At 45.3% G+C, this 27,047-nt stretch overlaps 2 protein-coding genes across 9 annotated transcripts in view; one reads left to right on the top strand and one right to left on the bottom strand.

The window, feature by feature from the left end:
- Positions 1-22,416, top strand: part of TBCE (tubulin folding cofactor E) — a 124,053-nt gene extending 101,637 nt beyond the window's left edge. For 4 of the 5 annotated variants that reach the window (XM_067025682.1, XM_059054620.2, XM_059054621.2 and 1 more), the window contains 13 exons: positions 4,512-4,600; positions 9,226-9,325; positions 10,479-10,581; positions 11,955-12,031; positions 13,335-13,430; positions 13,977-14,041; positions 14,135-14,199; positions 14,576-14,728; positions 15,284-15,437; positions 16,840-16,908; positions 17,450-17,509; positions 19,934-20,025; positions 20,194-20,490. In XM_067025682.1, coding sequence (XP_066881783.1) covers positions 4,512-4,600; positions 9,226-9,325; positions 10,479-10,581; positions 11,955-12,031; positions 13,335-13,430; positions 13,977-14,041; positions 14,135-14,199; positions 14,576-14,728; positions 15,284-15,437; positions 16,840-16,908; positions 17,450-17,509; positions 19,934-20,025; positions 20,194-20,286 — 1,216 coding nt within the window. In that variant the 3' untranslated portion in view covers positions 20,287-20,490. Of the gene's footprint in view, positions 1-4,511; positions 4,601-9,225; positions 9,326-10,478; positions 10,582-11,954; positions 12,032-13,334; positions 13,431-13,976; positions 14,042-14,134; positions 14,200-14,575; positions 14,729-15,283; positions 15,438-16,839; positions 16,909-17,449; positions 17,510-19,933; positions 20,026-20,193; positions 20,491-21,499 lie in introns of those variants that run through there. The other variant, XM_067025681.1, reaches the window with a different exon arrangement.
- B3GALNT2 (beta-1,3-N-acetylgalactosaminyltransferase 2) overlaps positions 19,016-27,047 on the bottom strand; it is a 52,905-nt gene continuing 44,873 nt past the window's right edge. For 2 of the 4 annotated variants that reach the window (XM_067025684.1, XM_067025685.1), the window contains 5 exons: positions 25,021-25,146; positions 24,238-24,397; positions 23,315-23,371; positions 21,663-21,804; positions 19,016-20,009 (listed from right to left, as the gene is read on the bottom strand). In XM_067025684.1, coding sequence (XP_066881785.1) covers positions 21,667-21,804; positions 23,315-23,371; positions 24,238-24,397; positions 25,021-25,146 — 481 coding nt within the window. In that variant the 3' untranslated portion in view covers positions 19,016-20,009; positions 21,663-21,666. Of the gene's footprint in view, positions 20,010-21,662; positions 21,805-23,134; positions 23,372-24,237; positions 24,398-25,020; positions 25,147-27,047 lie in introns of those variants that run through there. The other 2 variants (XM_059054622.2, XM_059054624.2) reach the window with 1 other exon arrangement.

Genomic DNA, 27,047 nt, shown 5'->3' with positions numbered 1-27,047 from the left:
TTAGCTGACTACGTGTCAGTGCTCAGAACTTTGCTCCCAAAGTGGTCTTATCTTTTCTGCAAAACAGTAAATTGAGATCAGAGGAATCCAAGGATTGAGTATTCAGGGAAATTAATATCCTTATTTTAGCACAGGACTTTCCTAGATTGGAAATGAAACACTGATTTGCCCGTTATGAATATTTATACCATACTCTATTGTATTGACTAATTATTAAGGAACTAAGGTTGACATCTGGATGATAAGTCAAAAATGGAAACAGAAGTCTACATTGTTACCTGTGCCGTGTAGCATGATGGCACCTTCTAGAACCCAGTGGTTCCCATCTCTGGCTGCACACCCTCATCACCTGGGCTCCTTTTGAAACATGCAGAATCCTGGGTCCCATCCCAGACCTACTAGATCAGAATACCATGCTTGGACTCTTGCTTTTAAGAAGTACCCGCAAATGACTGTGTAGCAGTCTGAGGGGCACTACATAATGCATTTTGAAACGGCTGCATTTGAACTTTCTCTGTCCTCCCCAACTCGCTGAACACAGTGATGCTCTGTAGACAGGCTCACTGCTCATTCTGAGGCACCGCGTGAACCAGAGAGCGTGGAAGCTGATATTCACACAGAACCGCGCACAACTGCACACGAACCTCCCAGGTTACACTGGTTTAGCAGCGATGGTCAGTGCATGGTGTTTGACCCTGACCTGGATGAGGCGTCCAAGTAATGACCCCTGGTGGCCACTTTGGAGAGTAGATTTGCCGCCACTTGGCATAGGCCTGCGATCTTTTACTTTGTCTCTAAAGTAAAAGAATTGAACTGTTTTGTTCAAAGTAAAATTCTTTGCTATCTTTTTGTTGCTCTTGTTGTTATTATTGTCATTAAGATTTAACATGATACAGAATTTAAGTGCACATGGGGACAGTGTTGAAGAGTAAATACATTTCTTTCTTTTTTAAAAAATTTCTAATTTTTTTTGAAATTTTGGCCACACTGCACGGCTTGCGGGATCCCAACCAGGGATTGAATCCAGACCATGGCAGTGAAAGCACCAAGTCCTAATCACTAGACCATCAAGGAACTCCCAGTAAATTCATTCCTTGATATCTCTGCTTTTTTAGCACAGATGACCAGCATTAAAAAAAAAGAAAATGAAAACTCAAAATAAATCAAGATTTTTGAAAAAGCAATAACTTGACAGTTAATTACAAAGAATATACATTCACTGTTGAGGATTTAGAATATATAAATTGAACAAAAGAGAGTCATGACTAATGCACCACTGAGAGATTACTAACGTGAATGGTTTTTGCTGTTGATTTATAGAGCTATGTGCTTCCTAGGGTTAGACTTCTTTGCTTTATTTTTTCCATTTATTTATTTATTTTTAATTAATTAATTAATTTATTTTGGCTGCTCCGGGTCTTAGGTGCAGCATACGGGCTCCTTCAGTTGTGGCACAGACTTCTTAGTTGCAGCATATGCATGTGGGATCTAGTTCCCTGACCAGGGGTCGAACCCTGGCCCCCTGCATTGGGAGTGCACAGTCTTACCCACTGGACCACCAGAGAAGTCCCTGTTTTTTCCATTTAAAATGCAAATATTTAAGTGTCATTTACCCAAAAGAGGCACTTTTTCCCCCCCTGTTGGTTAATCTCTTTCAGAGAGCACCATGGGCTCTGTGAATATTAACAACAGATGCGAACAGATTTTTCCTCCCCTAGTTTATGAGCAGCTGCATAACTCGTGAGGTTTTCTGGTGAATGACTCTACTGCCTGAGTGGCAGTGTGTTCGGTAATTAGCTAGTGTCTTTCCTGGAAAAGGACCCAGGGTTGGGGCCAGTCAGGCTGGGTTCAGGTGTCAGCGCCCTGACAGCAGTTAGAGGTAGTTCATTCTGGCTTTGAAGCCTCCGTTTCCTCATTTCCAAAGTAACACCTAAGCTGTTGGAGCCGTGGCAACAGCAGTTGGGATCCTGCCCTGAATGGCAGGCAGCACTGCTGGGGATGGAAACCTCTACTTTCAGCCATTGTATTGTCTCCCGATTAAGTCCAGCTAACCAGCTTTGAGTTTGTAGCACCGAGAAAAGACATAATAAAGGAATCAAAACCAAATAAAGACCATTATGTGTGGTTTCTCCTTGGAGATGGCTGTGGCTCTGGAGTGGTGTCTGAATTCAGACCTGGATCCCTAAGCTTTGTACCAAGGTTTCCCGGGACTGCGGGAAACTCACTGGGGCACAACAGGATATTTTGAATTTTAGAGGGAAACGGTGACATCTGTCGGACACGGAGCAAACTCATGGTTGGAGCTAGTTCAGTTTCATGGTATTCCTACTGTTCCTTTCCATGGTGTCATTTCCCTGCAGAGCTGGGTTTTTGGCCATTCTTGTGCTGAAAGAAAAGCCAGTATCTCCTGGAAATCATCATGGAACAGGAAAAGGAGGTGGTGAGGGTCCAGTCTGATTCCAGGGTTCGGCAAGTTGTTCAGTGCCCACTAGACAGACACTGGTTTGGTAGGACATAAATAATTATGAAGTTGTTTGGCCCTAACTGCTTACTAAATGGAACTGTGAGGTGTTTCTTTTGGCCTAGGGGCACCTTGGAAAAGTACTGAAACACTGTGAAGGGCCCTGTGAACTGAGAAAGTTTGGGAACCTCTGCCCTGGAACATTGCTGCTGTCTTTTCCCCCTAATTTCTGGTGATTGTAACAGCTGATGCCTTGCTTGGTGGTCTTAGTATTCCCCCCCAAAGGTTGTCAGTTTTATATTTATTTTTATAAATACTTATAAAGTGACTTACTGTATGTCACGCAATATTCTGAGAGTTTCACAAATACTGACTCACTAAATTATCATAGCATGGACTTCCCTGGTGGCGCAGTGGTTAAGCATCCTCCTGCCAGTGCAGGGGACACAGGTTCGAGCCCTGGTCCGGGAAGATCCCACATGCCACCAAGCAACTAAGCCCACGCGCCACAACTACTGAGCCCGCGGGCCTAGAGCCCATGCTCTGCAACAAGAGAAGCCACTGCTGTGAGAAGCCCACGCACCACAGAGTAGCCCCCTCTCACCACAACGAGAGAAAGACCGCATTTAGCGATGAAGACCCAGCACAGCCAAAACGAAATAATTTTTTAAAAATTATCATAGCATTTTAAAATTGTAAAATATACATAATGCGAAATTTACCATCTTAACCATTTTTAAGCATATAGTTCAGCAGCGTTCGGTACACTCCCACTGTTGTGCAACCGTCATCACCTTCCACCTTCAGAACCTTTTCATCTTCCCAAATTGAAACCCTGTAACCCTTCAGTAACAGCTGCTCATCTCTCCCCACCCAGCCCCTGGCAACCACCATTCCACTTCTGTCTCTGTGAAGTCGATGCCCACTTAGGTACCTCATATAAATGCAGTCATACAGTGTTTGTCCTTTTGTGACTGGCCTATTTCACTCAGCATAGTGTCCTCCAGGTTCAAAAATGTTGCAGCAGGTGTCAGAATTTCTTTCCTTTTCAAGGCTGAATAATATGCCATTGTATGGATTGGCCACACTCTATATTCATCGGTCAGTGGACACTTGGTTTGCTAACATGACGGTTGTGAGTAACGCTGCCGTGGATGTGGGTGTGTAGATGTGGACTCGGAGGCACACAGATGTTAACTCACCCAAGGCCAGAGGCCGGTGGGATCGCAGTTGGAGCCCGGGCGGTCCGGCCCCGTGTGCTCCGGGCCCCGTGTGCTCAACTCTCCACACTGTAACACACAGGCTTTTGTAATGAATAGAACAACACGGCTTCTCTACGCTGAAAAAGTGGCTTCTGAGAGTATCTAAAAAAGCTGAAGACACGCACTCATGCTCTCTAGGCTGTATCCCTAGAGAGACTTTCCAACGTGAGCACAAAAACTATACAGTGGCATATCCTTCAACACGGTTGGGACTAATCTACCTGTCCCAGGGAGGAAATACATTACCTGTGGTCTCTCCGTATAGTAACAAACTACAAGGTATGAAGGTGTGTGCTCTGGAGCACGTGTCCACATAGCTACACCTAACTGCTGAATAACGTACTATTGAGGGAAAAAGTCAGTTGCAGGAGGATATATGCAGTACACTACCATTTATGTTAAATTTCATAATATACAAAAATACTGTAATTATTTAGGGACGTGGAAATATGTAGTAAAGCTATTAAGAAATGCTTAAGATTAAGCCAATGTCGAACGCAGTACCCTGGTTCCCTATGTGGAACAGAGGAGGAGGAGGAGGAGGAGGAGGGGAGGGGGTGATGGAAAGCGACTCAGAGGACTTCACTTATGTGTGTCATGTTTGTAACGCTTTTTCTTTTCTTTTTTTTTTTACAGTAATGCTTTATTTCTTAAGTTGGGTGGTGGCTACTGGAATTTGTTATTTGTGGTGCCTTTTTATATGTCTGAAATGCTTTTCAATTTTTTAAAGGGCCGATGGATAGCGTACATGTTTATGCATACATGTGAACTATGTGTTTTTCATGCAGTCAGCTGAGCAAGTTGCAGGAAGTTTCTTTGAGGAACTGCGCAGTAAATGGTCCTGGCGACAAAGGAGCAATTGCCAAAGCTTGTCCTAGTATCCTTCCCGATGAGAACTCGTCACTGGGGTCTGACTGGCTTTGACACTTGAGCCAGACCCCCTGGTTGCCTACCCAGTGTCCGTTCTCCTAACAGGGACTCTTGTCTCACCTGGGGTTGTCACCGCCCAGGTGAATTGTTACCTTCCTAGACCCTGTGCTTTCAGGTGAGGCAGTGTGACTCGCCCTGACCAGGGAGATGTAACATGGGAGTTTCTGGTTGGGACTCCTTCAAGGGGGACAGACGTGGCTGGATCTGCTTCTGTCCATTGCCCTCCGTCCTCCCCTGCCTTGAGCGCAGACAGAACGCCCAGGGCTTGGCAGCCAACCTGTGGGAAGAACGCCATCCAGGGCGGACTGGGAGGGAAGGGATGGAGGGGGGCCGGCATCCTGGATGGTACCTGGGCCACTGCGCCAGCCCCGACTGCCTTCCTGTGAGGGAGGAAGATAAACTCTTTCCTTTATTAAGGTTCCTGTTCATGCAGCTGGATGCAGTTTTGTTATAATATCTCAAAACAGGCTTTTCCAAAGTTTGTCATGTCTTATCTCTACCTTCTCTTACGAGTGTGGTTTTTTTGCCCTGTATTACTCTTATTCCCACAACTAAAAACACAGGAGGTAAGTTTAAAACATTCCCAGTAAACGTGCTCCATTTTGTGGTCTGGAGGACACAATTCAAGTGCTGCTTGGATCTGTGTCTCCTGGGCTGCAGTCCAAACAAACCCCAAATAAACGCATGTTTTTGGCCTTAAAAAAAAAACCCCAGTGGCGAATGAAATAGACTTTCTCTAACTTTAAAAGGTCTTCTCCCAATTCCTTAAGTCTGCCTAGTCTGTACATAATAGTTTATGCAAAAGGTAGCAGCTTACAATCAGGTTTCTTGACTGAAGAGATGGCAGATGAGAGTAGCCTTCTTTAGCAGAATGTTTCTCACCACCCTGGCGGTACCTGCTTTGTGGTGACAGGAAGGGTCGTTCCCTCTGCAGGTCAGGCAGCCGGGTCAGGGCATTTCGGGGTGTGGAATGGAGCTTGTAAGGAGCAAAATGCCACAGAGGTGCCCGGCGCATTCTGTAGCCTGCCTGGCCTCCTCCTAAGTGGTTTTGGAAGGCTGAGAATCGGGCGGTTCCAGGCTCCCCTTCGACACAGAAAAGATCTGGTCCGCAGAGGGGTTCGGGCGCGTGAATTGTTCGGTTGATTGGAGTTGTCAGCAGTGTGCCGGGGAGTCAGCGTCTCATTTGTTCCTACCGCGCTCTCTGCTGGGGAACAACGTCCCCCAAAACGTGAGGCAGTGAAGTTTGGTGAGATAACCAGGTCACCGCCGATATCTGCAGGCTCCGTGATGAATGCCTTGCACTTGCTGATTGAATTCTTGCCCGAAGTTGAAGGATTGCCTGGTGTGTTTGATCCAGTCACCTTTTTTAGGCTGATTCCTCTCTGAGGTCATTCGCTCAGCTGCGGCTGAAGGCGGTGGTGGTGTGTCAGGTTGGAGAGCTCTGCTGGGGAAGAGATGCCTCACCAGCTGGCTCTGAACGTGGGGAAGGTCCTCTGCCCACAGGATCAAGAGCACCAGGAACTCCCTGGACTGTGCGCGCGGCGTGGGGGACAACATTCACGACTGTTGGCCTGTCTGGAGTTGATATCAGAATGCAGGTGGCCCCTGTGCTCCGGACAGACTAGCAGAAATATGTATGATTCTGGCTACACAATGGAAAGCATGCGTGAGCGGAGAATGACTGGCCTCGAACCCTTCCCCGCTAACCTGACGGCCCAGAGTTAGCAGAGGCGGTGGAAATGAAGGGCGCCTGGAGTTGGACCGCCAGCCCTGAGACGCGCCCGGCTCAGCCGTCGCACCCGCGCTGCGGATCGGAGGGAGCGCCCTCGTTGGGGTGAAGCCCGTCTGCTCCTGCGGCGGCTCTGGGGCCCTCAGAGGGAGCTTTCAGCCACGTGGCTGCCGAGCAGGCTCTGTCCAGCTGGTGGCTAGCAGGCGCCTGCTTGAAGCTCTCCTTCTGCTTGACTTGGCACCTTTAGGTGGTAGTAGTTCTACTAGGAAAAAAAAAGCCCAGCTTTTCTTTGCCGTTTCCGCCACTGAACTTCACTCTGCCGGTAGTGAGACCTGGAGCTTGGACGCGTCGTGCTGCTCTGTGTCTCATCGTTAGGGCATAAGAATCCTGCCCCCAGGGTTCTGGGCGTTATGTCCAAGTCCCTGCTGCGCCCTGGCTTCTTCTAGAGTCTTCTTAGGTCGGGAGCCGTCAAGCTGTTCCCTCAAGAGCCGAAGAGTAAATAGCTTAGGCCTGCGACCCACCAGCAAACTGGAGGAGGTTGTGTGGATGCTTTACAGGACCGCCTAAAACACAAGCATTTAAAACCGTCAGAACGGTCCTTAGCTCTCTGGCCCCAGTTCCCCCACAGCCAGCGGGAGCCGGCACAGGGTCTGGTCTGCCGGTGCCGGCCAGGTTGGGTTCATCCACTTCTGTGCATTTCCACTGCCTTCTTTCCCCTCTTCCTGCCACCTCCTGGAGCTTCCTAACTGGTACCTGCCTAAAAGGCTTTCCTCTTCAACCAACCCTGTCGATTGACGCCACTGTTTTTATTAAAAGCTACCTTCTCCGCGTTTTATGCGTAAAGACGCCCTGTGGCCTAGTGCGCTGTAAGAAAATGGGCTTTGGATTGAGGCTGATTTGGGTTTAAATTCACACCTGTCGGTCTGCACCAGGCGGCACGGTTACTGACTGCTCTAAACGCACCTCCGTTTTTTCCTTCCGCGGTAAAGAAGAACGCTTCCGGCGCCCAGTGGACCACCGGGATGCAGGTGGTGTGGTTCTTCGATCCCGGTTCTCTCCCCCGCGTCGGCCTCTCCTCCTCAGCCTCTTTTGCAGAGGTCGCTGCGCCCCAGGCTCAGACCCCCGACCCTCGGCCTCTCTGTCCACACTTGTTCCTGAGGAGACGTGTACAGCCTGCAGATGCCGGGCTCCTGCACCTCGGCCTCTAGCCCAGACCGTCCCCTCCCAGACTTGCCTGTCTGCTGTGTATCTGATACCTCTGTTTGGGTGTCTCTTGGTCATCTCGAATTGAACACGTCGGGACGTTAAGTCCCCTGAAACCTGCTCATCTGTAGTCTTTGCTGTCTCGGTAAAGGGAAGTTCCAGTGGCACTGGCCAAAAACCTTGGAGGTAATTTAACTCTTCCTTTTTTCTCACCTCTCTCATCTGAATCCAGCGGCAAGTGCCAGCAGCTCCGCTTTCCTGCTGGGACACCGAACCCGACTTCCCCACCCCTCTAGCGCCAGCCTGGCCTGAGCCCGGCTCGCTCAGGAACCCGCGCCTCCTCCTCCTGCACGCCTCCGTTTCCCTGCAGTCTGTGCTTTAGCACAGCAGCAGAGTGACCTCTTAAAGGCCTAGCTCCGCTCGCACCAGCAGCTCCCCTTTCAGGCAGACTCACTAAAGTCCTGCAAGGCCCTCTGTGATCGGCCTGGCCCCCGGAGCCTCGGGGACCTCCCTTCCAGACCCCCAGCCCGTCTGCCCGGGCACACGGGAGGTTGCCGTCCTGGCCGTAGGCCAAACCTGTTCCGACCTCCGGGCCTTTGCTTTTGTCACCCCTTCTGCCCTGGCGCTCTTCTCCGGGTGGCATTCCCTCATTTCCTTTAGTTCTCTGCTCACATATCACCTTATAGAGAAGGTGGTCTTCCGTGAGCAACGTGTATAAATTCCTCACACACCCCCTTTGCTGCAGGCCCCAGCGCTGGTACTCTGATACGTGTCTGTATCTGGCACGCCAGAGATGCACGTGCTTTTACTGATCGGCGTGTTCACCGCTGGACATCTGGCCCCCAACCATTATTTGCAGAATAGAGGAATGAACTGAACAGCTTCTACACGTATCAGAGTAGCATGTGAGATTCTCCTTGAGCTGGTCCATTCCTGCTCCAAGCTTCTTTCTGTCTCTTGCCCAGGGGTTTGGCCTCTTGATGGCACTGCCACCACTCCCCCCTGGCATCAGGTGCCTTTCTCGTTCTGTTCTGCCGGTTTACCCCCTCTGGATTCCTGTACCGGGGACGGTGGGTATCACACTCACTCCATCCAACCCACAGGAGACCCTCTGAATTGCAGGCCTTTCTTAGCACTTTTGAACATGTGTCCAAGGTAACCCCTCTTGGCCCCCGGAGGGGCCTCTCCTTACTTGGGGACTCCTGCAGCACAGAGCTCAGCGGTGCCCCCCAGGAGATGCACGTGCTTGGCGTGAGGCTGCAGGGGCTCCTCAGTGCCAAGGGCAGGGCCCCTGGGCGCACCTGAGGTGCTCGATGATCACAGTTACCATCACTGTTGGTTTTTCTCTTTTTGTTGGATAATGCTAGAATGGTTTAGCATTAATGACATTTGGTTCTCATGCATTTGATTGTCTGCGTCTGTCTCAAGTTTGCAGCATGGGACAGTGAACTTTTTAGTTTCTGCATGAACAGCTGGATGATTAAAATGGGGGAAAGTAAGATGTGCTCATGAAAAAACTTCCAGCAGAACAGAAGGTATAAAGTGAAAAGGGAACAATCCCACGTTCCAGAATTGAGGTAATTACTATCCTGTCTTTTATGACTCTTTCCATATTACTGTTTCTTAACCTGTACATTTAGATGTTAGAAGCATAGATTTGTCAAAAAACCTGTTGTCATCATGGGATGAAGTCGTAGATATTGCTGATCAGCTCAAGCACCTGGAAGTCCTTAATCTCAGGTATGAACACGCGGTTGCCTAACTGTCGGCCTCTCTGTGGGAAAGAGGTGGGGAGGACGGCTTAGTTGAATTTATTTAAGTTAATTTATCTAAGTTTAACTTATTCCTTAGTATTCTTTGATGATTCTAGTTTTTCAAATGGTCACCTGAGGTGATTCACTAATAGGTAACGTGTTTTACTTTTGATGCAGGCAGCGGGGCGGGGGGCTTACTACACTGAGCTGGAAGGTCTTCGTGTTTCTTATAGGCCTGACCGTAGAAGATGGCCCGTCTGGGGACCCTGATATTTAAGTGGACAGAAGGAGACGTGATTAACCTTCCAGCACTTAACTGCTTTAGGAATGAGTCATTTCATTGGGGTGCTGCTTAATTCAGTTCTGACAAGGAATTTTCACTGAGCTCTGTATTTAACTAATGTCACAATTTTCCAGGCCTTCTTGAGTATCTGATTAGTTTTAATCTCAGAATCTAACTTTCCAAGGGCCTGGCCGGGGACCCCCTTTCACACCTGAGCCAACTTTACACGTACAGGTGAGTTGCTCCTGGCTCAGGCAGGTTCAGTGGAGCAGATGGACAGGCCTAAATTAGTTATCCTTACAAAGACAGCAAAGAGTGTACTTCGACCCATGGTGTCACCTTTTCTGGAAATAAGGACTTTAATGGTGTCTTCATTCACAGTGACTGTCAAGTTGGGGTGCCTTCTGAGATTAGGATCTTGAGAGAACTTTAGGGCAGTAATTTATTTCATCCATCCTGTTAGCAGGCTCTGTTTAGAAGCAGAACTCTAGCCCACAACCTAGCACGTCAGTAAGACTCTTGAGAGAGGGACTGAATTTTAGTGTCCAGAGCCGCAGCTTGTGAAGCCAGAAGCTGACCTCACAAATCAGTGCCTGAGCCTTGTGTTTCAGGAAATCAGCAGCCTCACCGTGGCCCTAACCCCATAAACACATCTCTGCATGTCAGATACCAAGTTGTATCTTGTAACTATTAAAAATTAGACAGTCTTGACTCACTTTGTGTTTAGTATAATTGCATTTTAAGGTTGAAACAAACCAGACTCCTCATATCAAATTCCAAACTACTGCTTTCAGTGACTGTCCCAGTTGGGCCTCCTCTATTGCCATAAGCTCATCCTGCCTCTTCTTCTACACAGTGAAAACAAACTAAACTTTCCCTCCGGTTCACCATCTCCAACTGGAACATTTTCTGCACTGAAGGTTTTAGTCCTTAACCGGATAGGAATCACATGGACGGAGGTAAACATATTTCTTTGGTTTGTTACCCAGTAATAAACAGTTGTAAATTCTTGGTTTAATGGGGAATTAAAGCCAAACGGTGGCTTCATTTTAATCATCCTATTATCCAGATAACAGGGTTCTTTAAATGGCCTTTACAGAAAGGAGTCACAAAATCCTAATAGTATAATTTGTGTCTCAGAATCCATCCTGTTTCTCTTGGTGCCTCTGATTAGTTCTGGTGTCTCCTGAGCAGCGGCTCTCCTGGTGGTCTGCACCAAGTACGTGCTGAACTTTGAAAAGCCTTAAGAGTTAGCTCTGGATTGAGCTTTTAGCTGCCTGAGTTTCCCGAGTGTTCTTAGGGCCGAGGCCGAGCCTCAGAAAGGTTCTCACACCCTCTTCTTGTTTGCAGTTTGGCTCCTAGAAGCCGCTGTTCATGTACACAGCTGGGTTCGAAAGTGGACTCGTGGGTCCTGGGCCCTGCAGCCTTTGGAACTTAGATCTGGTACTACTCAGTTCTGTCCGAGGTTAACTGACGTCACACAGCCAGAACACTCCACTTTCAAACCAAGTGCAGATAAGTACATCCCAGCAAAGCTGTTCCTCTGTGAAGTGCCAGCTGGGCACCTCCCCAAGAGATAAGTGGCCCTTCACTTGGGCCGTCCGTGGCTACAGCTGCCCGATGTCCTTCCTAGGGCTCCTTCCTTGAGAGCTGCTCCCTCCAGAACAGGAAGGAAGGGCACGGAGAGACTCTGGAGGTGGAGATGGCAGTAAAGGTCCAGTGAGCAAGTGTAGAAATAGTTGTTGAGAAAGTCTGTCCTATTAGTACATTCTTTATAAACCCAGATTGGTATGGAGAAGTAAGGAAAGGTGTCTCATGTTTCCTTCCGTTGCTTAAACAAACTGTATCCAATGAGAACGTGCTAGGTCACCATCTCCAGTTCCATTTTGTACAGGTCATGATATGCCTGAGTGATGGGCCGATACCCATCCTGGTTGGTTCCAGGCGCCCGAAGTGTGCGCTCCTGTGTCATTAAAGCGTGGCCCCTTTAACACCGTAGTTTTATCAGCCGTCCACTGGCACTCCTGGCCTGAGATAGAGTCTGTAACAAAACGTCCAAAGGCATTTCTTTCTTTCCTTTTTAATTTTTATCTTGTTCTATGTTTTGGCCGCCCTGCGCGGCATGCAGGATCTTAGTTCCCCGAATAGGGATCCAGCCTGTTCCCCCGGCACTGTAAGCGTGGAGTCTTAACCACTGGACTGCCAGGGAAGTCCCCAAGGCACTTACATCTACAACAGTAGCTAGACTGCATCCGTGTGGAGGTTCTAGTGATAAGCACATGGGGAGAATGACCAGCGAGGCCGCGTCACCCTGCCTTGACTTTCCCCCCAGGTGCTTTGCTGTGCCTCCAGGTGTCCTGTCCTTGAGAAACTGTACCTTGAGTCCAACAGTATCGTCATTTCAGAAAGGTAACCAGGGTTTTACGTCAATGCATCAGTCACCATTGAGTCATTCTTTTTTTTTTATTAGTTCAAAAGCATTTTTATGTATTAAAGTATAGATTTTCCAAACTTCAAGGGTAAAGAGGTATAATCATTCTTTCTGACAAGTAGCTGCATATCATTTAGTCACTCTGAATAAATAAATGATCTCAATTATACCTAACATTAAGTTTTAGGAGGATTTGCAAATAACAATTGGAGAAATGCTTATTATTCATTGCCTTCACAAATTAGAATGTCAATTCAAACGTCACTAAGAGGTTCTAATTGAGGAAACCTCATCAGAGTGAAAGCCTTGAATTAAATATTTTTGAAGCCATGAATTGTTTTAGTTTTACATAAATGTATTTAACTTCTGTTTCTAAGTGGGGGTTCTGCAGGAGATGCTCTAAGGATTAAATAATGGATTTTAAATTAGCATTATCTTTTCAAGGTCAATGTACCAAAGTACAGCCCTCCATATCCCTAGGTTCTGCATCCACAGATCCAACCAACCACAGATGGAAAATATTTGGGGGAAAAAAAAATTCCAGAAAGTTCCTAAAAGCAAAGCTTGAATTCGCCGGGCACTGGAACTGTTTACATTGTATTAGGTGTTACAAGTACTCTACAGATGATTTAAAATATATGGAGGATATGTGTAGGTTATATGCAAATACTGTGTCACTTTGTGTAAGGGACTTGAGCATCCTCAGGTTTTGGTGTCCGCGGGGGTCCTGGAACTAATCTGCCATGGATTCTGAGGGATGACTGTGTGTAAAAAACTTGTTGTCTTAAGTAGATTAAATATGTTGCTGCCTAATCTTCCTCTTGTGTTGGTATCGTTAAATTAGTATGTAAAACAAACTTAAACATGGACAAATTTACAGCAAATTCTCAAAGGATTCAAATTAATGAAAATTTACTGTTTATTATACAGGCAAATGTAGTTTTTTAAAAATTAAACTTTTAATTTTGAGGTGATTTCAGATTCACGTGCAGTTATAAAAAACAGTACCCAGAGATCACACGTACCCATCACCCAGTTTCCCGATTGGTAACGTCTTGCAAAGCTATGGTCAAAATCACAAGTAGGACACTGGTCCAGTCGAGAGACAGAACACTCCCGTCACCACTAGGCTCCTTTATGGTGCCCTTTTATACTCATATCATATACTTGCCTCCCACCCCTGACCTCTCCTTAACACCAGATGCAGGTATTTTAAGGCTGTATCTTTGAAAACAATTAAGAAATTAAATTTATGTTGAAAAAATTTTATCTTCCATACAGGCCGACTGATGTTCTACAGACGGTCAAGTTGTTAGACCTTTCTTCTAATCAATCAATTGATGAAACCCAGCTGTTTCTAATAGCATATCTGCCCAGGTAACCGGCTCCTAAAATGCCTATTACAGTAGTTCTTAGTAAATTTTTAGTGAATGGTTCCTATGCTATATATACTTTCTCAGTGGGAATATGATAATGATGATGGAATTCCCAAATTGAGTAATTCCCTTCGGGAAATTTTTATTTGAATTCATTTAGAGAATTCTCTTGTGAACCACATACAGTTGTAGTCTGTGTCTGTACTAGATCACTGAAGAATGAATAACTTGGCCCTGGTGCTGATATCAGAGGTCTTCATTCATTGACCTTCGGCAATTAAGACTGTGTCTCTTTGCTCTCTGACACCCAGTGAGCACCCGGCACGGCAGGAGGCCCGGGAAATTGTCTGACGACGGCAGGACCATCAGGGTGCAGCACAGAGGGTCCGCTTTGCATGCCCTAAGTTGGACTGCAAGGCCTCTAAGCAGTTCTCATGGGATCAAAACCTAGGGTGTAGGAAAACATGTACAAATCTAGTCGGGTTGATATAGCCCATAGCATTTTATATTGTCCTACGTAATCAAATTTACCATTTTTACATTTCAGATTAGAACAACTAATCCTTTCTGACATTGGACTTTCTTCTATACATTTTCCAGACGCTGGAATTGGTATATGAGATTATTCAGTAACCCCTCCCCCGGCTCCCCCATACTTCAGCTTTGTTTCCCTTCTACTGTGTAACTTAATTCTCCTTCTTCTAGGGTGCAAAACATCAATGTTTCCTTCCTTGCAATACCTTGTACTAAATGACAATCGCATATCACAGGTAAGAGCTTCTTCAGAATGTATGTACTTACATTATCACTTATTTCCATTCTCATGATGTGGTTTGTAGGTTCCTGCTATTAAAGAATATTTTAAATTGAAAGAGAAATGCTTTCTTGGAGTGAAACTCTTCACACAAACCCAAAAATATTAAGAAAGAAATTAGATTAATTCACACTTAACCAGCCTGTCTGTCAGTTTACGCGGCACAGTTATAAAATATGTGGTCTTCCTCGTGGGTGCTTGCTGCATGGTGAAATTCCATGCCTCCAGTGGAAGTGGGGACTTTTGTTGCTTTTCTGCTGCTAGTGCAAATAATCTGAAAAATTAGCCTGAAACATGTTTATTTTCATATGTTTTCTTTTGCTGGGTTTCAGTGGTCGTTTATCAATGAGCTGGATAAGTTACAGAGTCTGCATGCGCTGTCCTGCACCAGAAACCCCCTGACTGAAAGCAGCAAAGACGCACAGACCACACGGCAGTTCATCATCGCCAGGATCGGTCAGCTGAGGACCCTGAACAAGTGTGCGGTGAGTACTGCTGTCCTGACGAGGTGTTTCTTAAACTAGAAACCAAACGGTCCAATGTAAAGAGAAGTTACAGTGGAAGACCGCAAAGGTATCAGGTGTCATTTCCTGCCAATGTAAGTATTATTTCCTCTCAATGGTAGTTTGTCCCAGCTCCTCGGTTGGTGGTGGCGGTACACTCCGATGCCTGCAGGGAAAACCGCTGCTCAGCTGCCCTGGCAGGCCCGGTGTTTGTCATTTGAGGCAGGGGAGGAATACCGGGTACTCACTCTCTCAGTAAGTCAGCTCCTCCAGGCTGAGGACCTCAGGTTGTGACCTTGGGCGCCAGTCATAGTCCAGGCACTCCCATGAAGAAAAGGATAACACTGAAATCCACTTTTCTTTTTGAAGAAACTCCTGGATTCTGTTAATGTTAAAAAGGAAAGGTAGAAATATATTGTCTTGTCCCTTTCAGTTTAATTATTCTCTACGGGTAGGTGGTGGAGAAAGGACAGGGTGTAAGAGACACTCGTTAGAAAAGTGCTTTAACAGACCTGCTTTTATTTCACATCCATATAGATTCAACGAGAGGAAAGGCGTGGGGCTGAGCTTGATTACCGAAAAGCATTCGGAAATGAATGGAAAAAGGCTGGTGGACATCAAGATCCAGACAAAAACAGACCAAGTGAGGAATTTCTTGCAGCCCATCCTAGATACCAGTCACTCTGCCTCAGTACGTACTGCACACCGGGGCCCTCACAGGGCTGGGTGGGGACTGTCCACTAGGACAACAGTTTCCTTTGGGTGTCAGAGGAGGTCCTCAGTGTTGTTGCTTTTCTCCACTGGGGCTTTTTTATACTCATCTAAATGGACAGTAGGGGCTCCAGCAGCTAGTTGGGAGCAGATAATTAATTAAAGAGTTGTCTTCAGCGAAGATAACTCTGCAGCATCTCTTAGCAGGAGGAGGAGGGAAAAGTAGCTCTTAAACAGAAGTTCTTCTCATCTTAGCATTTACTCAATGAACTTTTGATTTCAGGAGGTGGGCCGGCCCCACTTCCTCCTTTAGGAAGGGCAGGAAGGCCTCCAGGTTATCTCAACCCTGGCATTTTTTAAACGAAGAATATTTAATGGGGCACCTAGGTGTTGGTACTTTTTAAGCTCCCCAGGTAATTTTAATGTTCATGAGAGCTGAGTGTAGTTTTCCTGAGTGCTCTGTTCGGAGGGCTCACCAGTCCTGGCACCTTGGTGTGCAGGGTGCTTCTTGAACTCCAGCCTGGCTCCTTGGACACTGAAGCTCTGACTTCAGGACTCTTTGTCCCTGATGTACTTTCCATTTTGTTTTGATTTCATTATTCTTCCAAATTTCACTCCTATGCGATTTTCTTTTTCATATATTTAATAATATGAGAAGCTCACTGCATAAACACTTCAGGCTGGAACATTATTTTTAAGGAAGAGAAGCTGCCCATGGGAACTGCTTTCAAATGACTCCCATCAGCTGGCCCGATTTCCTGGCCACTTGAGGTGAATTCTAAATCACTCGGGGGCAGGGCAGGTTCTAAAGCAGCCCTGCAGGTATGGCTCACTATTTCCCCACTAAGAATGTAGAATACAAAGCGGACCCGTGGAGGGTATTTATAGACATTTTGTCCCTGGCGGTCCTGGCAGAAGCGAGAGGAGGAGAAGGGGGCTGCTCTCCTCACACCTTATGTAGAGGCTGCTTTTCCTGGCAGGGGGCCTGGTTTGCTGCGGTGGTTCTGGGCACCCAGAGCAGCACTGCGCGAACTGGCTGAAACCTGCTGATGGTGTTCGTGAGGAGTTTCTCTCAGGTCCCAGAAAGAAAGGGAGCTATGACCCAAGGTGAAACTCCGCGGCAGTTCTGTCTCCGGGGATCAGTGACGGGAAGCCCAGAAGGGCTTCAGGCTTGGCAGCCGTTGCCGTCTGTCCGTCCCTCCAAAAAATTCACTGAACCAGTAACCGAGGGAAAGGAAGCAGATCCCAGGTTTGCCTCCAGCTGCTGCTGGGTTCATCCTGGGAAAGGAAAAGGCTAGGCTGACACTTAACCTGTACATTTTTTTCCCCTTACAGTGGCCTTTTGGTTTATCATTCATCCTTTTTCATTTCTCCTTAAACAGAATATGGTGCACCTGAAGATGGGGAACTCAAAGTGCAACAACCATTTTTGCTCAAAAACCAGCTACTAAGTAAGAACCCCACATTCAAAGACCGCTTATTTGTATTCGAGTCCTTAGCTGCTGAAATGGTGATGACCTTTAGGGGCTGTTTAAGTAACTCCCTAGAGGAGTAGTTCAACTTTTAAAGAAGTGATGACCCTCAAGCATATCTAAATTCTGATTTTGAACGTGTTAGCAATTCCCATTCTTTAAACTCATTTAATAGTGTCGCACATGTGGGAAGTATGTGAGTAGTGAACTGAATTGTGATTTGGAAATTCGCGGCTTTTCTTACGCTTGAAAACCTAGATAAACCGTCAGGAAAGAAGTCCTAAGGAGAAACGGGAAAGCCGTAGAATGTTGGTCCAGCTCTTTTTTGTTGTTGTTAGTAATTCAGTGAAGTATTAATAGAAGGAATTTTAAACATCAATAAGCATCCTATTCCTTTAGGGGGGATTTGAGCCAAGTTGTATGAAGAGCTGCGTCCTTTGGCCATGGCCGGTAATGTGCATGTGATGTAAATCCTTCCTACAGCAGGGCTCAATTCGTCTCTTTCCTTTTTTCTTTCAAGCACTGAAGATAAAACAGCCTAATCAACCTGATCAGAAAGTCATAGAGAAACAACTGCCAGGTAAGAATGAGTCTCTCTCCTCTCCTCTCCTCATGCTTCTGAATCGCTGGCCCTCAACACGAGGTGGCTGGAAGTAAAACATTTCATTCATTTCTGAAGTTGTGGGCTTTTACAGCTTACAGGTTTTCACTAGCCTTTACGTTCTGAAATGCTAACACCATGCTAATAACAACATCACTCCCCCCTGAACGTTCAAGTCTCGCATAACTTTCAGCTCATCTAGAGAACAGCTTTGTGGTGGCTGCCTCTTCAGCCAGAGGCAGTAGCATGGGAGTGGCCGCCCTTCGGGGCCTCCGCCAGGCCCTCTGCTGGTTAGTTCTCACACTGCTGCTCCGGGCGTTCCTTGGCCAGAGATGGTCTGGCGCTGGGCTTGGGTGCTTTCTATTCCTTACCAGTCAGCAGCCCCTGCAGAGACAGCTCTTGGACACTGTTTTAATGGACACACTTGAAATGGTTTTCTTTGAAAAAAAAAAAAAACTACTTCAGAACTTTAAACCTTGATGCTGTTGGAACTGACTTTGTTTTATTTGGAAAATAAATACTTTTATGTGAACAAATTAGATCAATGTCACTTACCTTATTAAACTGTCACTCAAAAGAAAAATTACAGTCTGAATCTCAAGATTAAATTTGATTCACAGTTAAATACTAAAATATAAACAGCTTAAATTTAGCACAGTGAGGATCTGAAGAAGAAATAAAATATCTATTACCGTAAATGACTCTAGTGAAATACCCTTCTGTTTTCCTGTCAATGCAGTGAATTCACATTGATTTTTTAAATTCATTTTTATCAAATAAAACAAGCTTATCATGGTATTGCTTATGGAAGGCTTTGGTTGTACCCACAGAAGTATCTTTATGATCCAGAACCATCATCTAGTATCAATTTACCAGTATTGCTCCATTTTTGCTTACTAGAAATCCAGTTTCTATGCCTGTGAAGTGATGAATTAAAATGAGTGGTCCCCACTTCATTATTCTGTTTTCAGACTTAACTACCGTCAGTAAGGGCACGCATGGGGACAGACAAGTGGGAGAGGACCAGGACTTTTTGTTAAAAGTAGTTAGCTTTGGACGTTTGCATTTTTCCTTCTCTTACGTGAAATCAACCTGTGGGAACGTGCTCAAGAATGTTCTTGCTAGGGCTGTGTTAAGTTTCCTTTTCTGGGCTTCCCGGAAGCCGCAGAGCCCCCTGGGTCAGGGACTGTGGAGAGCGCAAATGAGCGCCGTCCAGGGCTGGTGGCTCCTCCCCCACCTCCCACGGTGTTCACGGTCTGAGTTTCATTCATCTTCAGGTGGAACTAGCAGAGATTCGAATAATCCAGATAAATTGTATGTCATAATTATGCTTCAAGCTATTCCAAATCTGAGTCCTATATTCTCTAAACTCAGCAGTCACAGTTAAGCCAGCACTAACCACCCTCTGCACAAGGAAAGCCAGTCCATCTAAATCTTTTGAAAGGACAAGATTATCTATCGTATATTCACAAATAAAAGAGCAAATTATGTTAATCGACACTGTAGTCTATTTAGTGTTTATATTCAATACATAAACAAGAAAAGGGCCAGTTTTTATTCTAAAATAAAGATAACATTTATTATCACAAGTTGCATAAAAACAGCTTTTACAAAAATTATTTTTGATAGAAAAATATTTGTCTGAATACATGTGATCATTGTAGGAACACCGCAGTATTGCTGTACCTCCAGCTAAAGCCTCAAAGAAACTGTATTGCTCATAATCAGACATCCAGTATTTACCACACCCATCTTTGGAGAGAAGTCCATAGTGCTTTCTGAACAAACCAAAGCTTTTCCTCATTAAGCCACATTCCCATGCCTGGTGGTCCCCTGTATATGTATCGCATTACACACATAAACCACAATGATTACAGACTGGGAGCGCTGGAAGGGGGCTTGTGGATCATTAGTCTACACCTCACTTTACAGAGGAGGAAACTAAAGCCAGAGAGACTGAGGACGTGTCCTCATGGCGCCCGAGCCCCATGCCAGCGTTCTCTCAGTAACTCGTAACTAAGTAAGTAATCACAAAGGTTTAAGAAGTTAATGATTTCACTCACGTTTATTCTTCTGTGCTGAGAATATGATTTCTGGTTTATTCAGGTTAAGGAGGAAATATTTAAACACCGCTGAAATGGTATGAAAACTCATCATCAAAGGGCACTTAGGTCAAACATCGGCTCCGTTTCCCCCAGCCTCCCAAACGACCCCCTAAGTGGTGACACTGTGATCTGGTGGCCCACGTGGTGCGTGAGCCGTTCCCTGATCATTTACCTGGGTAAACTGATAGTATGAAATGACAGTGACAGCTGTCATTACAGTTGTGGTCTCGTCACGTGAGCTCGTTTTACAGGTACCTGTCCTTTGAGAGAACTTGATGGTTCTTCTTTTCCTTGACAGAATCCATGACAATTCAAAAGGTGAAAGGCTTGCTGTCACGTCTTCTCAAAGTTCCTGTGTCAGAACTTCTCTTGTCCTATGAAAGTCCCAAAGTAAGTTGCCCAGCAAAACACAAAGTCGAGTTCCCCACAGTATGACTTGCTACTAAGCTATGTCTATACGTAAACATGGTCCGATTCTAAATGGAAACCATACATCTTTGTTGGGGGAGGTTTCGCCACATCTGTCTTAATCACCCCCACCCCTTTGTCTAATTTTAGATGCCGGGCAGAGAGATTGAACTAGAACATGATCAACAGTCATTACAGTTTTATTCTGTGGAAAATGGAGACTGTCTATTAGTGCGATGGTAACGGCCAACTAATAAAGTTCAGAGGTTAGACCATTTATCGTGACTGGGGTTCACTGGAAATAAATGACTTATTGAGACAATTCGGTCCCCCAAAAATGAGGTTTTACAAGTTGCCCTAAGTGTAAAACAGCTATATTTTTCACAGGGAAGAGACCGTTTCCAGGCTTGTATAAAACAGCCCTAATAAAGGCTTTGCACCTAGTAACGATTTTCAGAGTTTATTTCATAGTTCATGACTGTATTTCATTATGAGAAGATTTAGATACTACATAGAACCTCGCTAGTCTAAGAAAATCTGAACACAGTTAATGTCTTCATAAGACCAGTTTTAATGGAATCCTCTGTTGACACTACTGGTTTAAAAGGTTACTAAAATGATTTGGTTGGTCATTTTGGGAAATGTCCCTTCAACTGAAGGAAGCACACCCTCTATGTAGTAGTACAAATGCTATGATTTCTCTTGTCAGTTGCACTGTTTTTTGAGTACTTTGCTTTTCCCTACAGTTATACCTAAACTGAGAATACATTCTTCTACAGAAACTTACTACTAGCGCTGACTGAAATTCAGTTACATTAGGTAAACATTAGGCAATGAAAGGAAGAAAAGCAAGATGCTTTCAATGCCAAGGATTTAGCACTCTCCTTACCTATGGCATTAAAACCCTGAGAGGTGTTTGATTTTACTTATATTCACAAAATTTTAGCGCTTAAAAAAAATAGGAGTGCTAAGCTGTGATCTTCAGGATTTATGTTAAATGGCAAAAGGAAACTTGGGTGGAATTAGTCCACTTAATAAATGAACTTTAATACCAAGGCCCAAAACTCAGCATTACATTAGTTGCCCACTTCATTCAGAGAGCCACAAAATCTGACATGATTTCCAGAAACCCCTGACTTTGGTATCAGTGACCAGCGCTCATACGTGATCACAGATCACACAGCATTTCTGTGAGTTCTTTTTGGCGCTTAATTATCCTGCTTAAGCTCTCCAGAGCTATTCTGCAATCCAGGTTGAAATTCAAACTTCCAGTTACTACTCAAGATTTCTGAACTAGGCCAAGGTTTAACGAAAAATGATAGGTAATAAATTACTAACAGAAATGATGCACTAGGACTTGGAAATATTTTTTTCTTTTATGGGTATTTTTCAAATCATCTTCCAATATAAAGTAAATTTTTTCTTACACTACAGTTATCTGTTGATTTTTTAAAAGGAAATTTTGTGCAAATGTTAAGAAATACCACATTGGTGACCCGTGAAGGTGCCAGCCAAGAACTATCCTGAAAGACCATATATTCTGTGGCCAAACCTTGGGCTTTCCTCAGACTTCCGCTCAGATCATTCGCGCACCCTGACCTTTAACACTGCGAACTGACCTCATCATCCTCTTGCTTCACACCGACAAGGATCACCGCACAGCTCCTTCAGTTTCCACAGCTGTGTTAGTTCTTGCGGAGAATACTGAGGGGAAGACAGCATTCCTGTTTCACAGGTCTTCTCACACAGCCACAGGCTGTCCTGTTGAAAAACGAAACAAAAACGGACTTGGGAGCCCTGACACACCCTGCTGGAAGACAGAAAGCGAAAGCGTGCACACAGGAGCTTCCAGATCCCAGTGAGGCTGAAGTTATTTCAAAGACAAGTGCATGTGTGAACCCACTCAGTTTGTGGGGCGTAGGAAAAGCACACACCGGTGACCCTGAGGCTGTGGAATAAAGAAACAGTGCAGTGTGTGCATTAAGAGTTTGCAAAGGGAGTTCTATGAAGAGAGGGTGTGGAAACCACAAATGCAGAGTTTCATACTTGCTACTGGAGAAGAGGTGGCCGAACAGCATTATGAACAGCAGCAAGTATTGAGGGAATGGTTATAATATTTGGGGGACACCACCAAGTGCTTTATAAATATTATCCAATTTAATTCTCCCAATAACCCTGTGAGGTAGGAATTATTTCCTTTTTACAAATGAGAAACAGAGTGAAGAAACTTGCTCAAGGTCACGGTGAAGTTCATGCTGGTAGGCTGAGGAGGAAGGATGGAAATGGGAGTCTCGTCAGACTCAGAATCCGAGTTTTCACCCACCAGCCTACTTCCCAGCTCCGTGGACTGGCTTCTGTTTCCAGCAACACAGCAGAATACACATCCCATTCAATTTGAGAACATAAGGAGGAGGGATATAATAAAAAATATCTTTTTTTTTTTTTTTTTTTTTTTTTTTTTTTTTTTTTTTTTTTTTATTTATTTTTTTTTTTTTGGCGGTACGCGGGCCTCTCACTGTTGTGGCCTCTCCCATTGCGGAGCACAGGCTCCGGACGCGCAGGCTCAGCGGCCATGGCTCTCGGGCCCAGCCGCTCTGCGGCATGTGGGATCTTCCCGGACCGGGGCACGAACCTGCGACCCCTGCATCGGCAGGCGGATTCTCAACCACTGCGCCACCAGGGAAGCCCAAAATATCTTTTTAAAGGCAGGCTGAACTGGTGGCAAAGGAGAGAAAACTGGAGAGTAGAAGGGCCTGGAGTCAGCGTGTGCCTTGTACAGGCCCCACCTGGGGACAGGAGACTGACCACTCCTTCCTACAGAGCCCCGTGCCCCTGGGGGCCGAGAGCCTCCAGGGTATTAAAGGAAACAGAGGCGGCCCTGGACGGGTGGGACAGAGAGTCTCCCCTGAGCACGTGGCGCCGTAGCCCGTGCTCAGGTGGGTGCAGCTGGGGTCACATTCTGCGAGGCCACCACGCTGCCAGAATCTGAAGTCCGCTGATTCTTTTACGTTTTAACGCTGCAAAGAATTTCTGATCAAACATATAAAAACTCTGTTCATTGTGAGTAGGAGAACTTCCATTCAAAACATTTCCTTTTGGTTTAGACTCAGAAAAATACTGTATGAGGTCTACGCAGGTTATTGTGAATTAGACGAAGAGCGCGGTTACGATGCCAGAAGATCCTGCATTCACTGTCTGCCCAAAGGTCTGATAGAGAAACCTCGCCGAGCTCTTCAGAACCCAGAGGCCAGCCCCACTCACGCTTGCTTACCTGGTATCTTTTAGGTCCTATGGCTGCCATCCAAATGCCCATGCTTACATCTTCACCCTACACAGGCCCCATAAAGTTTAAAATGTAAAAATTTAAATGCTATTTCATCTGTAAAGACAATGCCACACCCATTCCGGTAAGTAAGCTTTCTACTTTTTTGTTTTGTGATTAATATGCAATGCTGAGGATGTATTATAACACTGATACACGAATTAAAAGCTATCTGCCGTTAACATGAAGCACACACACCACAATGAAGTATGACTATACACACTAAGTAAGCAGCCAGCCCCTCCTCTCGTGGACCTTAAACTTCCAGCACTAACGGTAGGAAAGATACACTGGATCTAAGACCAGGCAGTTTTATTTATTTATTTGCCATCTCAGAATCAGCAAAAAAGCAAGCTTAGTCTTAAGCTTGCTTAGTCTTCCTTCTTATGAATATACATCTTTACATTCCTTTAGGGACTATACCTTTAAACATAGGCTGAAAACATAACAGAAGGCTTGAAGATTGAGGAACAGAATTTAGAGCCAAGATCTGAGGGACAGGAGTGTATCCCTAACCTTTGAGGGCTGACTCCTATCTAGAATGAATAACATGCCTTTCCCCAAGATCAGCTGGCTGTGGTTGGTGTTATTTTTTTGCGGTACGCGGGCCTCTCACTGCTGTGGCCTCTCCCATTGCGGAGCACGGGCTCCGGACGCGCAGGCTCAGCGGCCACGGCTCACGGGCCCAGCCGCTCGGCGGCACGTGGGATCCTCCCGGACCGGGGCACAAACCCGCGTCCCCTGCATCGGCAGGCGGACTCCCAACCACTGCACCACCAGTGAAGCCCTGGCTGTGCTTTTCAATGATGGAATACTGAGTGGGATAAAACTTGTTTGGTGAGTGTACTCTTGGGTCAGAAATCTTTAATTACCTGGTAGGTCTTTAATCTCCCCGAGTTGCCAGCCAGCCAGTGGACGATGTCCCTGGAGATGACGTACCCTGACCCGCACGCAAAGGCGGGATAAGCGGGGCTGGGGTACTCCAGCTCCTGCCATTTCCCGGTTCGGTCAACGGCCCAATTCAACCTGAAACTGACATGCAACATGAGTCGGCTTCTTTGCGTTGCTCTGACACGTATCCTACCACTAGTTAAGCCCGAGTCCTTAATTATCACTACAAAGGAATAAGCTGTAGAAGCAAGAAAAGAAGAATGAGAGATTATTGTTTTCGTCTAAGGACAGGAATTATTTATCTGGTGTTTTATATAAAAGACTGATACGTTAAATTCTCTCCAAGTTGTATTTGTGGAGTTTCTGAATCATCTTGTGTAGATATATTAAAAATAAATAAATGAAAAATATATCACCGATCCCTACTGCATTCCTAAAGACACAGAAAATGGTTTCAGAAATGTGTCGCAAATTTATTCTAATGTACAGCAGCTTCCAATTTGAGTAGCACTTAATATGTGGGGCGTGAGGATAAAAGCCACATCATTTCCCTTCCTTCATTACATTAGCCTGAGGTTTTCCATTTAAGAGAGTTTTTTCCCCTTTAATTGTAGATTAATAAAATATAGTGACCCAGGGGCCTAAGAGGGAAATTTCCTATCTCAACCATATTTTTCTTATAAGTGACGTGCATATTTCATTCTAAATTAACATTTGCTCAGTACATGAAATGAACGCCAATGGCCTAACAATGTTTAACTTACTTTCCCCACCAAAAATTAGGCCCATCCAGATTCTTAAGGGCGATTCTATTAAATACAGCTTCCAAGTCTATGTAACAGTCGTCATCTGTCTTTAGCAACAGATCAAAGCTGGTTGTTTCCACAGTCCTGTTGGCAAAAGGGGGGATATGAAAGTCAGGGCGTCCGTACGAGGAAACAAAGCAACACCAATGTGGTGACACTGCCAACATCTTAATGAAAACTGGCCCGGTACTATCCGTATGCTTGTCCAGCTCTTACCCACCCAATACTGGGAGCATCTGCTCTAACGGAACGTCGCTGCTGCCAGCTACAATCCTCACTTAATGTTAACAAAGGGGTATAACAGAGAGGTGCCACGCCAATTTTAAAAGGTATAAAGGAAAAAGAAAGAGTACAATGAGAAAAAGATCTGGCTTAAGTAGAATATATAATCAAACAAACGCTGCTTAGGCCTTTTGCCCAGGTCAGGCCAGCACGCCTATTAAGCACCTGAACCTGGCCCCTTGCGTTCTTGATGAGAGGGCCACGCAGATGAGGAGACAGATGCCATACCTGGCCTCTCACACAGAGCCCCGTCGTGCAACAGAAGGTGTTCCATGCTGCTGTGGACAGTACACTCAGGTATTTTATGGTGTTTAAATAAAAGCTGAGTTATAACACTGAAGTACATTTTCCCTTGGAAACGATTTCCAGTAATTCAAGTATTACAAATGACCTTCTGGAAGGCACAAGAGGGTGATTTCATTTATCTAGACATTAAAAAATATATAATGGCAACTGGAGACAAAACTGACTCTTTGATTTCACACTGCCAATCCCTGCACCTCTTTTACCCAGAGTCTTGTGAGGGAACCAGTCAGAAGACAGAAATTTGAATTAAAGAAATCTGGAGAACGTTTCATTAGGCCACAAAATGGTGAATTTAACAATAGGTCCACAACAAAAAGCATAACCCTACGTTCCTAAAGTTCATTTCTAGTTAATAGCAAAGGCCGTACATAATATTTGCTAATTAGAAATAAACTTTTGTGATAACACTGAGGTCACTGATGGATCACCTGAATAAAGATGAATGAAAAATAAAGATGTCATTTACGATGTGGAGGGTAGATGGGGGTATGGGCTACGAGGAAGCGGGTCCGGACATACAGCCTGTCAGAAGGTCACTGCAGTGTTCCAGGTATACATGATGGCCCAGAACAGACAGTGGCAGAGAGACTACAGAGAGAGGCCAAGATCAGAGATACACAAGTAGTAGGAGAGACAAAACTTAAACTGAAGGTAGTAATTAGACCAAATTGAACTTCCACAACTGGGAGTCAGCTCCCTATAGAAAGCCCTAGAACTCGGCAGTCCTGATCTCCCACTGTCTGGACCCCCATTCCCACTCCGCCTCTTTACACCCTTGCCCTTGCCTTGGCCAACCTATAACAGGAACCTCATTGGTGACCTTGAGCTAAAAGAAGGTTTTTTTCTCTTACTACAGCTGTCAAACTTAATCCTGGTATTCTAGGCATACCCACATTTCCAGCTCGCATTTATATCTGCCCTCTACCCACAAGATGACTCCAGAATTACAATGACTTGCCCCAGCTATGAAACTACCGCCCATAAACTAAACTGTCTACCCCTCAGGACCAGGGAACGATATCCATAAAGGATTGATGATTTCCCATCCTGCTCAGGGCAAAACAGAGAAGAAAAGAAGGGACAGACTCTGGGGCTCACTGGGCAACAAGTTCCCTGATAAAGTTTTAAAAAAGAAAGACGTGAATATACTTTATAGGTTTGGTCTAGACAGAGAGAGAGAGAGAGAGAAGGTTTCAGTTCTATAGTCAGGGTAGACAGTATCGGGAGCTCACAGCAAGTTATGAGACCCTAGAGTAACTTAATAATATTAACAACTACATGTATTCAATTCAGAAGAGTCACTGTTATATTATTATTGGTGGTGTTATTATAATAAAAGTAGGAGTTACAACCAAGATCCAAGAAATACTGGAGGGTCTGGGAAGTTAACAATATGG

The sequence above is a fragment of the Kogia breviceps genome, chromosome 2 (assembly GCF_026419965.1).
Source record: "Kogia breviceps isolate mKogBre1 chromosome 2, mKogBre1 haplotype 1, whole genome shotgun sequence".
Taxonomy (NCBI): domain Eukaryota; kingdom Metazoa; phylum Chordata; class Mammalia; order Artiodactyla; family Physeteridae; genus Kogia; species Kogia breviceps.
The sequence above is the reverse complement of the archived record's forward strand: the minus strand, read 5'-3'. Positions and strand labels throughout refer to the sequence as shown.